The following is a 13,566-nucleotide window of genomic DNA, read 5'->3' on the forward strand; positions in this document are numbered from 1 at the left end:
CAGCTATAGTTGATAAATCGCAACAGCAGCAACATATAATTCCATTTCATGCCAAGACATAACACTGACGCTACTCGTTACGCTACGCGTAACAAAGTCTTTCTTTACTTCACATGTGGATGGAAGAACAGTAGTCATTTCTTTTTTTATACAGTTAGATTGGTGTTCCTGTAGCCACATATGAATCAAATCTGGTAGTAAGCGTAGAATTTCAGACAATATCTTATAACATGATGATGATGATGATGATAATGATGATGATGATGACGGCAATAATGATGATGAGTCATTGAAATCAGTCCACAATCATGTGAGAAGCTAAATGCATTCGTACATAATATGTCTTATATTTTCATATCTCGTATATTTTCCTGGCACGCAGCCTTACTAACGTGTAACTTTCTACCGATGCTGATACAGCTAATAATTTCTATGAAATATGTAGATAGCATTCACGTGTAAGCAAAACGCAGAATCGCTGCCAAATAACACATTAGCGTCGATGTTGTAAAACTAATTAAAATATCTTACCAGAGAGTACCAAAGAGATTTCTCTAATAAATATGTGATATGACAAATTTTCAATTATTTTCCTTCATTATTCTCCTCATGCTTTATTGATTTAATTTTTGCGATTCAAAAATTCTCAAAATTGCAATATTTTTATATTTAATATATTATTTCTTAATCTATAATTTATACTAATAATATTCTGTCGATTTTTTAAATTTAAATAGCAAGAAAGATTGGAGATTTTATCAACATTAGATACAGCTATTGCATACCACTTTATCAAACATAGATTTGTTGTTTATAATTTTCAGATAACATGCATGTCTAAAAGACGTTATAAAGATCTTTTAATTGGTACATATATATCTAAAAGATTTCTAAAAGATATCATGTAAAAACGTCTTTTAGATATTACGTGTTGTTAGGGTTCTTTTTTAACAATTAATTTCGAGAAAATTTCCAACCGTTAATATCTTGTACTTATATCGGAATTAAATTTTCAAAAATATAATATTAGGAAATTATTAATCAAAAAATGTTTATTAAAATTCCAAGGATTTTCAAACTTTAATTTTGGCTTATAGGCACATTCTGTCATTAAAGATTATAAATCTAGAGCAAAGAGATGCACGGACACCGCGACTAATAGATCTGTTCTTTTTAATTAAAGTTTCTTGCACAGTTTATCTTTCTTCCTTTTCTCTCCATATTGGAGAGAAAAAGAGAAAAGATGAATCGTGCAAGAAGTTCAGCTAAAAAAACAGGTCTTCTGTCTCCACTTTTGCTCTACTGCAAGGAGCATTCTCAGTAATACTCGTAGTAGTTAGTGGTAGCCAGAACTTCAAATGCCCAGTCAGAAATGGTAATGAAATCGACATCGAATCGACATCGATTCGACATCGAATCGATGTCGATTCAATTATTATTTCTGACTGGATGACTACGTTCAGAGGGTCGATTCTGTATCTTCAAAGGTGAAAATTACAAAAGCGAGCAAATTTACTAGGTGTTGATCAATGAAATAATTAATATTCTAGTAAATTTGCTCACTTTTATAATGTTCCTTATTTCAAGATATAGAATCGATCCCCTGCAGATTCAACAGTTTTGCAACCGTTTTATGATTCTCTGCTGAGATAGGACTATTCTTCTAGATCTAAAAGTATGATCCAATCAGCGCAGAGAGTCATAAAATTGTTGTGGTTGCAATACTATTGAATTTGCTGAACGCAGGTCAATGATCATTCTAGTGATACTTGTAACCTAATCTAACCTCATTTTAACTTATCTAACGTAAAGTTAAAATAGATATCAACGGTAGAGCTTAGCAGATCTCAGTTTATCTTTATTCGTATCGTTGCATATCATAAAGAAATTTTATACTTGTAACTATCATTACTTTAATTTCAAAGTAATTTGAATTGTGTTCTTGTCACGTGTATTTATCGTGAGGTATCGTTGAAGTATTACGGTTTGTTATACGATGTCAATGGAGACCGTACCAAAAGATTTACGTGGATTAAGAGCATGTTTGGTATGCTCTTTAATTAAGGTATGTATATAAGGTACATAAATCTTATATTGCCTTATAATATAATCGGCCCTTCAAGATTATTATCATAACATCTATAGAACGTATTTGTGAATGCCTTTCATCTAATGACACAAATGAACATAAATAAAAAAAAAAATTGTTTTGTCTTTGTTACTCATGTAATGCAAAGATAGAATGACAATGTATTGATTTGTATCTATAAAGGGAACCCCTATATATTAAAATAAATGCAATCATATTTATACTCCACAGACTTTCGATCAATTCGAATTTGATGGATGCGATAACTGTGATGATTTTCTTCGTATGAAGAACAATAAGGATAATGTTTTTGACTGCACAAGTTCCAACTTTGATGGGTAATACACTATAAGTAATACACTATAATAAATATTTAGTTGGCTAAGAATGACCTCTTTTTTTTATGTACATTAGCTTTCTGAATATTTAATATTAGCTTTTTTGAACAAATCATTGAGAATTTGTTGTGCACTGTAAAACATTAGTGCGACGTTAAGACGTGTAAGATGTTAGATATTTTAAATATAATTTTTTATTATTTCTCTAATTTTAATGGCTAACAATTTAAAATAACAATGTCTCATTTTAATAAATAATTTTATTATGAAGAAATAAAAAAATGATTTCTAGCTAGGTATTTATTTTGCCTGCTTATATTTTATTGTCTATATTTTAGAGTGATCGCACTAATGAGTCCAGAAGATAGTTGGGTATCCAAGTGGCAAAGAATAAGTAAGTATTATGATAAATATACTAATATAACTCAAGTAATTAACATTCTTTTATAACTAATTCTTTTATTATTAATAATTGTAATTTTCTGATTTCAAGAATTTTTCAAAATATTTTGTTATTTTAAATTTATGTATGTGTATAAATAGTCAACCAATAGAAAAAGAATAAAATTCCTAAAAATTAAAAGTATGTAGAAGGCTCAGACTATAAATTCTAAAATTATTTATAATATGTATTTAGATATTTTAATAAATATATTTATTTGAGATTTTCATTTTAAACGTATAATACATTTATACAGACATATTATTCTTACAAATGCCAGTATGTATTTATCTAGGAACATACTTATGTGCGTATATATTATAAAGATTTGTTTAAGTAGAATGCTATTCGCGCAAACACTTTCAGAATAAAAATTGTATCTCAGTCTATATATATGTATAATTACATCGAGAATGGCCGTTAATGCCGAGATTCTATTTTTTTCAGATCGTTTTTGTAAAGGCGTCTACGCCATATCAGTATCAGGACGATTACCAGCTGGTGTCATCAGAGAAATGAAGAGCAGAGGAATTGTATATAGGCCACGTGACACGAGTCAACGTTAATTATATAGAAATTTCTATTTAAGATTCTATTTAATATAAATATTGAACTTTTCTTAATACTGCATTAGAATTAGAGCAATTGAAATACGATCATTATTCATTTTGTTAAGCTTAATATAGAAATATTTTTGCTAATTAATATCGTATGACTATGTTATATTAAGAATTTTTGTAAAGTATAAGTCTCTATAATAAACAATTTCAATGAACATTGAATCTGCACTTTACTTTGTTTATATACATGTGTGTCATTCATTAGATTAAATGCAAATTGTATCAGAACTCCATTTTTAAAGATCATTTTTAGCCGAGTTCTTTTATTTACCTTAATAAGGTCTAAATAGCATATTTTTCTTTTTGAGTTTTTGAAAACCTTTCAACATGCAGATTGGCATTTAAATATGGCTTCCTGGACATATAGTCGATTGACAAAGTAAAGAATATCGCATTACTGGTAACTGACTGCTTACACAATTGAGCCATAAATTTGCGCATGTTACATGATAATTATTATCATTATATACGACTCGACCACTCGTGATAACTGTTAAACACAAGGAACAAGATATACATTCTCCTTGATGTAATGGCCAAGCTGGTAGTTCAGTAACGATCTAAAATATATTAATATAGATGTATCATAAAAATTTAAAAATAGATATTAGAACAAAAAAAATTTCTTTTACATTATTTCTTTTACATTTGTACATGTGTCTTTGCATTAGTACATATAAAAATATTAACAGCATTAATATCTAAAAATATTAATAGTTCATTTAAGTAACTTACTGGTATGTTTGCATAAAAAGGTTCCATTTCAGCCCAGATTCGATCAATGTCCATCAACAGGTCATCAAACCCAATAATATTTATATCCAACTCTTTGTATGAAAAATTAACACGTCTACAAACAGCTGCAACTTCAGCTAATTCTAATAACAAAATATATTCATATTTCATATTTCACATTTCATATTTTTATGGTTTTATTATTCGTAATGAATAAATAATATACAATAGACATACATGTTTAATATTTTATAAAATATATTATTGAAACGAACACTTACGGCAAAGAAAGTTATATCCCTGGGCTGAGTTTAAAACTTCTTGCAGAACTAATTCTGACGTGATATTGGTAAATATATTGGCTGCAACTTGCAGTAATAAAACACAACTTTCCATGTATTGTTTCCATTCCCAATACACAGTCTGCAACAGAGAAACATGTGATAGTGAATATGATCACATGATTATTTCCTCTATATCTTAACTTCCTGACAATTCAATTGCACATGATTACCTGCTGTGGAGTTTCTATAACTTGTTCTTCTTCTACATTAGAAGGCAAAAATGATTTAAGATCTAAACTAGGCACAGATCCAGAACGTGGCAGTGCTTCAGATGGACCACTAATCAATTCTATACTATTTATCGAAATAGCATCTTCTTTTTGAACATTTTTTCCTAAGAATAATATATACTACTAGATTCAAGCAAAATGACACATAAGCGAAAATAAAATTGTTGCAAGTAATGAGAGCACTAACCTGTCTCTACAAATTGTGCTTCAATTCCATCATCAAGTTTTAGATTATTAAACGATTCAGATACTTCAGATATAAAGTTCAGATCTGCTAAATTATTATTAGCGTGCGTTTTAAACTCAAAATCCGCAAACATACTAAAGCTTTCAATATCCAAAGCATCTGACATCATGGGATTATTAGGTGGTTGTTCTGCCGACATAAATTCTCCAAATTCGTCAGCCGATTGATTATTAAAAGTTAAATCTAAGCTCATATCATTTACAACCGACGTTTCTTGAACTAGTTCACGCAATGCACTGTATTTATCTTCGACTTGTTGTAAACTCATTAAATCTTGTTGAACAGAATCAGACATTTCTACTGTAATGGCCTACAGATAAATTTATATACATCAGCAAAAATCATATTGACATTATACTTGTACAGACATAAAGGTATACTTGCTACATAATTGACAAGCTTGTTATTTACCTTAGGTGCTAATTCCACTTTAGGTAATACCTCTTTATTGCTGCTGACAGGTTCTGCCATACCTGCCAGACTATTAAAACTGTCGCTATAATCTTTAGGCATGTCATTATTTCTAATCACAGTATCCTTAAGTATTACTGTTTTGGACTGATTCTTTATTCCACATTTAGGAAACAGATCAGATGTAGATTCTACTATAGATTGATCTTTATTTAGATATGGCAAACTTGCAGGTGCAGGTGTACGAATTTGTGGATTAATATGTATGGCTTTTGTTCCAACAGTAGTTTTCTTGACTTTGTCAACTGGTTTTTTCACTCCTAGATTATGATTAGCGAGTCTGCTACCAATTGCGGAACCTTGCTTGCTGTCCCAGATTGGCATAGTGGAAACACTGGGAATCGGGGCGCTTTGAAACTCTGTAAATTCATCACAGGACTCGTCGAAGGATGATACAGACGGAACATCAATTTGAACACGCAGATTTTGTTTTACATCTTTGAACAAATTATTGACATTACTCCCAGTTATACCAGGCATCTGAATCTTGCTATCAAAATAAGATAATTTTCCAGTACTGCCAGAGAAGGATATATTTGCATCAGGCACTGTGTTTACTTGGATTCTAGCTTTAGTTTTTCCCTTAGTCTCAGAAATATATTTTCCTTCTATACTCATATTACTGAGTTCCTCATAGTGCTGAAGTTTTGATGCATTCGCCTGTGCAGCAGGCTGCAAATTCATCAGGCATTCTATGTTTAAGTAAGGTGTTGGTGGAAAAGGAAGTAAATGCAGTATATCAAGACTGTTGAAAGTGTAGGACGTCTGAGCAGCCGCCACGAGAGCCAAGACAATGTACAGTTCTTGCTCAGTCAACTGTCCAGCATACTTTTGATTGGCCAAGCTCCATATGTGACCGAGCACCTCCGTAGGCAGCTGACTAGTAAGCAACAGAGGAAACACCTTGTTAGTGTCGACGAGCAACTCAGTCTGCATGCCGTTCGATCTGACCCGATCCTCCCGCACCGCTTCCCAGACCATCTTGTAAACCGGCGGTAAGGTGGTCGAGTTGGTCCACAGCCAACTCGGCAGCTGATTCAGCTTCTTATTCGCGTGACTTTTGTTCATGTTCTCGCGCGACGAGGTTCGGACGGCAAATCTCACCCTGCTACGAACGTCGCTTGTAGATTACGTGAACTCGTCGAGCAACATGAGCCCATCGTTTAGACTGCTAGCTTGATACATACATCGATATTGATATTACGAAGAAGAGGAGGTCGAGCGTCTTTTCAATATCGGTCGCATGAATGCCCGAGACTCGTGGTGCGAACGTTACCCTTTTTCCACATGGTTGGTGCCGTGCGACAAACACGCAACGAAACGCGTTTATAACTCACCCTTACATCAAGTGACAAGAGTGTGACGTCTATCTCGAACCAGTCCCTTCACCCTTTTAGTCCCTTGACACCTGCCACTCCAGTAGAGTGTACTTTAATTTTCTTGGATTCATTCGTTTTACATACACTTTCTGCACTCCAGATTGCTTGATTTTTCTTTCTCTCCCAGTGCTTAAATATACATCCATCTCACTTCAAAAATTAGAAAAATTGAAGAGGAAGAGGACAAAAAATTCAGCTACAAAAAATAAATCTGATAAATCTATTTATTTCACTTTTTATCTTTCGAACAATCAAATGCACTATATTTTGTTTCAGAAAATGTTATGAAACACAAATAAATAGATTTATTAAGACTATTTTATTTACGATTTTCAGCATTTTTGCTGACTATGACTCCGAAATTTATTGGCAATTGACAGTATTAGCTATTTTGTTATAACATAGAATTAACATAAAATCAATAATTTTTTATTGTTTAATACATTTTTTAAAAAATTTAAAAAAATTTATAGATTACAGGCGCATTTATGGCGATGGGGAAGGGAGGGGGACTATGAGAGCCTTTTCCCCCCACAGAGTTTTCTTTTATAAAAATATAATAAAAGCTTATATATACTTTTAAATATTTCTAAAATATTCAATTATAATTTTGATATTTAAAAATTATCAAAATTTATTTTATGAATTTTCTAAGTACAAAGAAAATATAGAATCTTTTTTATATTCAAAAAGCAAATAAATAAAATCTGTGCTACAGCTTTTATTTTCCGTCCGTTCGCGCTGGGTGAAGTTCAGTATTGGTGCCACCATTGTATAGGTTAAGTCACGTGGCACCAAAGACTAATGGCTCTGGCACATTAGCGCGATGTTCGTCGCGCGCGACACGCAATATCCAATGAGACTATACCTTTAGAATGAAAACACCGGTAAAGCTGTACATTCATTGAATATCGCGTGTCGCGCGCGACGAATATCGCGCTGGTGTACTAAAGGCATAAGGCCAGAATCAGACTACACATTAAAGAATGAGATTGACAATTAAAAAATTGAAGTTTGACCAATCAGAACAAAAGGAGTCAAAACTTCTTTGTCCTCATTGGTGAAATTTTAATCTTTAATCTTCAATGCACAATCTGATTCCGGCCATAAGACGCATTCAAGTCGACAAAGCGGCTCTGTTCACCAAGCAATTAAACATGATTGGTTGGACAGATAAGAATCAATTATGCTCATTCACTCGATAAGCATGCCTAGTCTTTGCCGTCTTGAATTCGTCCATAGAGAATGGACTGGCGTGATCCGTATTTAAGTAGTATTTAAATATAGTTGATAATAATGAGAAAGAAGGACCATGAAAAACTCTCTCTCTCATTCTCTTTCCTATTACATCATTAAATGAAAAGAAATAGAGATGGCCGTTTTCCATGATCCCTCTCGCTTATCAATCATTTTGACACACGGATTATAATACTTTTTAATATAATATATCAATAATAATTAAAACATTTTATATTTGACTATGAAAAAATTTCGCTTGCGGTGTGTCAATGACTTCCCTCCCTTGATAAACTTCTGGATCCGTCTCTGATTAGAAATATTAAATTTTAGCTGGAAATTAACTTTATTGTAAATTTGTTATTAATCTAGATTAGCAGAAATAAACAATAGTCTTGAATCTTGATGATTAAAGATCAATGTATCAGCAATGATGTAGTCCTAAAAATAAAAGTACCCTGGCGATGCTTTGAACAAAGGTTTATCAGATTTTTAAAACACTAATTTGCAACATGTGGAACGAACAAATAAAAAAAAAAGGAAAATGTAATCTTTTCATATAGGATTCATACTGCGTGGCATCACCGCGCATTTCGATGTTTTATTTTTTTATTTGAAAATTATAGCGAATGTTATAAGATTTTTTTTGTTCCGCTTAATCCCTTCTATGTTCTCAAAGTGGCGCGTACATTATTTCTGAGACACCTTTATTGGATTCTTTAGTTAACTACATTATGTTATCATGTTGCAATTCAGATTTCAATAAATACTTCTCTTTCTTGTTACCGTTAATTTATACAAACATAAAAAATTAGTTTTAAATAATTATAGAAAGAACCTTTTGTGTGCGTACGTACGTGCGTGCGTGCGTAAGTGCGTGAGTGCATGCGTGCGTGCGTGCGTGCGTGCATGCGTGCGTGCGTGCGTGCGTGCGTGCGTGTGTGTGTGTGTGTGTGTGTGTGTGTGTGTGTGTGTGAGTGAGTGAGTGACGTCGCAGCATCGCTAAACTCGGCTTCCGAAAAAAGTGTCCTGGTCCCACCAGAGCTCAACTACACTACTGATATGTATCAGATGTTTTTGCAAAAAGTAACTGCAGAAATTGGAAATTTATTTTTATATAAAATCAATGTTAGATATAAACATTCATTAAGGTTAACAGTTATATTTAGCAATACAATTTTATAGTTTAAATAAAAATTTTCTCATTTTATCTTTAATTATTTTTTTAAAACATACGTCTACTTTTTATTGAAATATTTTTTAATCCAGATTCTAAATCACTGTAAAACTTTCTATATCACTTTCATACACATAAATACAATATTTAAAAAATTGTAATTTTTTAATAATTTTTTTATTCTGTTGTAAAAAATACGAGTATATATGCATCCTTAAATTCCGAATTCTTACATAATTTTATGTAATTTTTATATAAATATTTTATACAATATTTTATATAAATACGTCATTATGCCAGTTTTTCGATAACCAATCACATTTCGATACATCGAAATTGACCCTAAAAATATCAAGTGCTTACCAAGTTCGCCACATGGAAAAGCGGCTTAATGTTTGCTAATGGCGGATGTCAATTGCTAGAAGCCATTAGAAGATCTCGTGTTAAAAACTTGAATATTTGACCTATTTGACGTTTCACCGCTACTGATCGTAATTGCTGAACAATAATCAACAGTGAGAAATGTCGACGGACTTTTATATACGCTATTACGTTGGTCACAAAGGCAAATTTGGGCATGAATTTCTGGAATTCGAGTTCCGACCAGACGGCAAGCTGCGCTACGCCAACAACTCCAATTACAAGAACGACACGATGATTCGCAAGGAGGCATATGTGCACCAATGCGTAATGGAAGAGCTCAAGCGCATTATCCAGGACTCGGAGATCATGCAGGAAGATGACTCGCTCTGGCCGCAGCCTGACCGCGTCGGACGCCAGGAACTGGAGATCGTCATCGGCGACGAGCATATATCGTTCACTACCTCCAAGACTGGCTCCCTCCTGGACGTGAACCAGTCGCGGGACCCGGAGGGTTTGAGATGTTTCTACTACCTCGTGCAGGATCTCAAATGCTTGGTTTTCTCCTTGATAGGACTGCACTTCAAAATTAAGCCCATATAAATGACACTGATGCCCTTATCCAAAGACTTCTGTATAATCCCCTTGCTTCTCTATTTTAATAAAATATCCGTAGTTATTTGTACTTGTCTGTACTTTATTCACAAAAATCAAATGTTCTTGGAAGAGAAATTAAATTGCATTCATCTTTTCATGAATTATATAATCTTTAAAGAAATTTAAGAATATATTAGATGTACAGGGATCAATTGTACATCTTGAAATGAAATGAAAATTACAAAGATGAACTAATTCATTAAGTGATAACTAATGAAATTATAAATATTCTAGTGACTGCGTTTATTTTGTAATTTTTCAAGATATATAATCTTTCAAAAAGACTGGAATTGAAACTTCATACTTTTCGCGTAAAAATGTTACATATAAAATATAGTTCAATAAGATCAATATTTAATAATGCAATTTTATGTATAAATGAAAATTTTCTTATTTTTTCTTAATTATTTTTTAAAAGTATGTCTACTTATATAAAATGTTTGATTCAGATCCAAAAAAGTCCTTCAAACTTTTTTCTATTTTTAAATATAACATAGAAAAATTTGTATTTTTGCATTTTGTTAAAAAATACATCTTTAATATTGGAAGTTGAATTATTTATTTTAATTATTAACAACACTGTTATGCATTTGACTTAAGTAATTTTGAACATTATATAATTTATCTAAATCGTGAGCTGATGTTATTTATCATTTTGTCAAAATGTTTTTAATGTCATTTTGATATCAAAATGACAATAAATAATATCAGCTTATAATCTGAATTTGATAAGGAAATATTAAGATAATATACCAATTTAATAAACAGTTAGTGGATATGATTCAATCAATTAGACAAAATAATAAAATTTTTCAAATATTAAGCTTTTAATGATATCTACAACTCTAAATAAATTTATTTATAAAAATTTAATAAAACAAATTTATTTAGAATCGAACATATTATTCATTAAAATTTAATACTTAAAATTTTTGTTATTTTGTCCTTTAATTGAATCAGGTACAAGTCATTAACTGGTTTACACATTTACTTTACTGAATGTTTTCCATTTGATATAAATGTTGCTTTATCTTTGTTGCTTTCTGAATATCAAGAAAGAGAGAATGACGTTTGTGTCGATTTATGTTAAATGGAAAGCATTCCATCAACTTTATCAACTTCCAAGAACCTCAAGTCAGTTTAAGATCTAACCTGATCTGACAATGAGAGAAAGCGCTTGAGACTATCTGTTGACGTTTTGACTTCGACGTATGGTGTATTAATGTATCATCATTTTATTGTTAAATACCTTTTCTTACACTATACTCTGACATACGTTGATGTCGTATAAGCTGGTAAAAACAATTGTAGGATCAGTAAGTATCTATATATTATACGTATATATACATATAAAGTAATTACGCAATATGAATTAGAACAGATATCGACGGTTTCAGATATTGGAGTGAAAAACATCACATAAGAATACATTACTTGCTGTTATTTGAATATAATTCTACATACGATTCCTAACCTGAATGTAATAATTCATCGCATTTCGAATGAAAGTGGACAGAGGAAAAAAAAAGTTTGAGACACTTGAAGTTGCATATTCATTGAGAAAAACTGGTAATTAACATTATTTAATCGTACCGAAACAGCTTAAAATAAAAAATCTGTGTCAATAATTTAATCCTTAGTACACAATTGAGTCATTCGTGCATTTCTTTTCTTTGAAATATTGGGAGCATTTGAAATAATGGATTCTATTCTTTTCTTTAATGCATAACTTTATACATGTACATTTTTGTACACATTAAAGTAGATGTGAGAATCATTTAACAATTTTATTTGTAAAAGTGATGATTAATCCCATTAATTGTATACAGTAAAAGAATTAAAAACTTATTATGTGCACTAAGGGTTAAACTTAAAACGCTTTTTGTTGTTGGAAATATTTTTTTGACAAAGTTAATGGCTCTAAATTTTTCATTAAGTGTAGTAAATTTTTAATATTACAGATAGAATTCTCTTATACTGGATGTTCTATCAACTGATTGATTTGAATTGTAGATGCAAGATGTCAGTCGATGTGCAAGATTTGGAAGAAGCCGAGGAAGGTCGTGTTGTCACAGACTCGGTCCATGAGAGATTTCAACAAACGCGTGTTCATTGTGACGATTGCAATCGAGACATCTCGGGAAACTGGACTGCCATAAGGAAGCACTTTGATGATTTGCATCCCTCTGATAGACACTGCTGCTATTGCAAAGGCAAGGTTTTTACGTATCGAACGATTATGACAATAGATAATAGAGAATCGTCGGATAGTTTTGTATATCACAAATGCAAGCACAAGGAGCAGCTCCAAACAAACGCATCGAAAGAATCCACATAAATACCGATATCTCTGTAATTTCTAAACACAAGATCTGTGAATTTGATATTTTAAATGGAAATAAGTATACATAAGAAATCCATGACAGTATAAAGTATAATTCTTATAATTCTTAGTAATGAAAAATCGAGTCGATTAAAAAAAAAAACAGAGATTTTTATTGAAGTATATATATCACAAAAACTCTTGCCTAAATCTAACAAATACTTGCCTAATTAACTGATAAATATCAAGAGACATAATAATGTCCCGCAAGTACAAGCAAGTTATGATATTATATACATACTCTTATATACATACTCTTTTAATTCTTATCTATCAATTGATACTCAATAATAAGAAGCGTTTCATTTTACAAGCAATATACATAATACACTCCTGAATTTATTAATGTCTCTAATAAATAATAAAGAATAAATGAGATGTGTTTGTATAGAAATAAGTCTACCTGCTGTTATAAATGTAAGCATATTTTAGGGCAGATCACTTTTCGATTAATAATTCCTTTTTGGGAGTGATTTACAAGGCTATTTTACATATTTTCGCAAGTTTTCACAGTATCGTAACACAAGGTAAAGCATACATTGTGTTTTTGAAAATAATTGAAAACTATAGTTTTCAAGGATTTTTATGTCAATAATATACAAATACGATGCATGCGAGTGCTGAAAGTGAACAGCAGATGGACTCATTTCTGTGCAAAATATGTATATTACTTTCATTTTTACAGATAAATTAATGAATTTGAGAGTGTATTGAAATTAATAAACAATAATATGCACTAAACGTTTCTTGCATATGAACAAATATTTCTAAACAATTACGTCTCTCTATCCTTTTAAAACAATGAATTAGACACATTTTATATAATATAAATATTATATAAAAATTAGACAAAAATAA

At 31.3% G+C, this 13,566-nt stretch overlaps 3 protein-coding genes across 3 annotated transcripts; 2 read left to right on the forward strand and 1 right to left on the reverse strand.

The window, feature by feature from the left end:
- Nucleotides 1-1,807: 1,807 nt before the first annotated feature.
- LOC108687489 (transcription elongation factor SPT4) lies at nt 1,808-3,651 on the forward strand. Its single transcript, XM_018193266.1, has 4 exons — nt 1,808-2,065; nt 2,321-2,427; nt 2,766-2,821; nt 3,317-3,651. Exons 1-4 carry the CDS (start codon nt 1,997-1,999, stop codon nt 3,433-3,435), a joined length of 351 nt encoding a protein of 116 aa, XP_018048755.1. The 5' UTR covers nt 1,808-1,996; the 3' UTR covers nt 3,436-3,651.
- A 35-nt stretch (nt 3,652-3,686) lies between these two features.
- LOC108687466 (synergin gamma-like) lies at nt 3,687-6,975 on the reverse strand. Its single transcript, XM_018193234.1, has 6 exons — nt 5,457-6,975; nt 4,986-5,355; nt 4,739-4,902; nt 4,506-4,647; nt 4,225-4,367; nt 3,687-4,049 (listed from the first exon to the last, which is right to left on the reverse strand). The coding sequence occupies exons 1-6, from the start codon at nt 6,582-6,584 to the stop codon at nt 3,831-3,833; spliced, it is 2,166 nt and encodes a 721-aa protein (XP_018048723.1). The 5' UTR covers nt 6,585-6,975; the 3' UTR covers nt 3,687-3,830.
- Nucleotides 6,976-9,717: 2,742 nt separating this feature from the next.
- LOC108687470 (protein mago nashi homolog) lies at nt 9,718-10,353 on the forward strand. Its single transcript, XM_018193238.1, has one exon. The coding sequence runs from the start codon at nt 9,831-9,833 to the stop codon at nt 10,269-10,271; it is 441 nt and encodes a 146-aa protein (XP_018048727.1). The 5' UTR covers nt 9,718-9,830; the 3' UTR covers nt 10,272-10,353.
- Nucleotides 10,354-13,566: the final 3,213 nt, after the last annotated feature.

This window comes from Atta colombica, unplaced genomic scaffold, assembly GCF_001594045.1.
Source record: "Atta colombica isolate Treedump-2 unplaced genomic scaffold, Acol1.0 scaffold207, whole genome shotgun sequence".
Taxonomy (NCBI): Eukaryota; Metazoa; Arthropoda; class Insecta; order Hymenoptera; family Formicidae; genus Atta; species Atta colombica.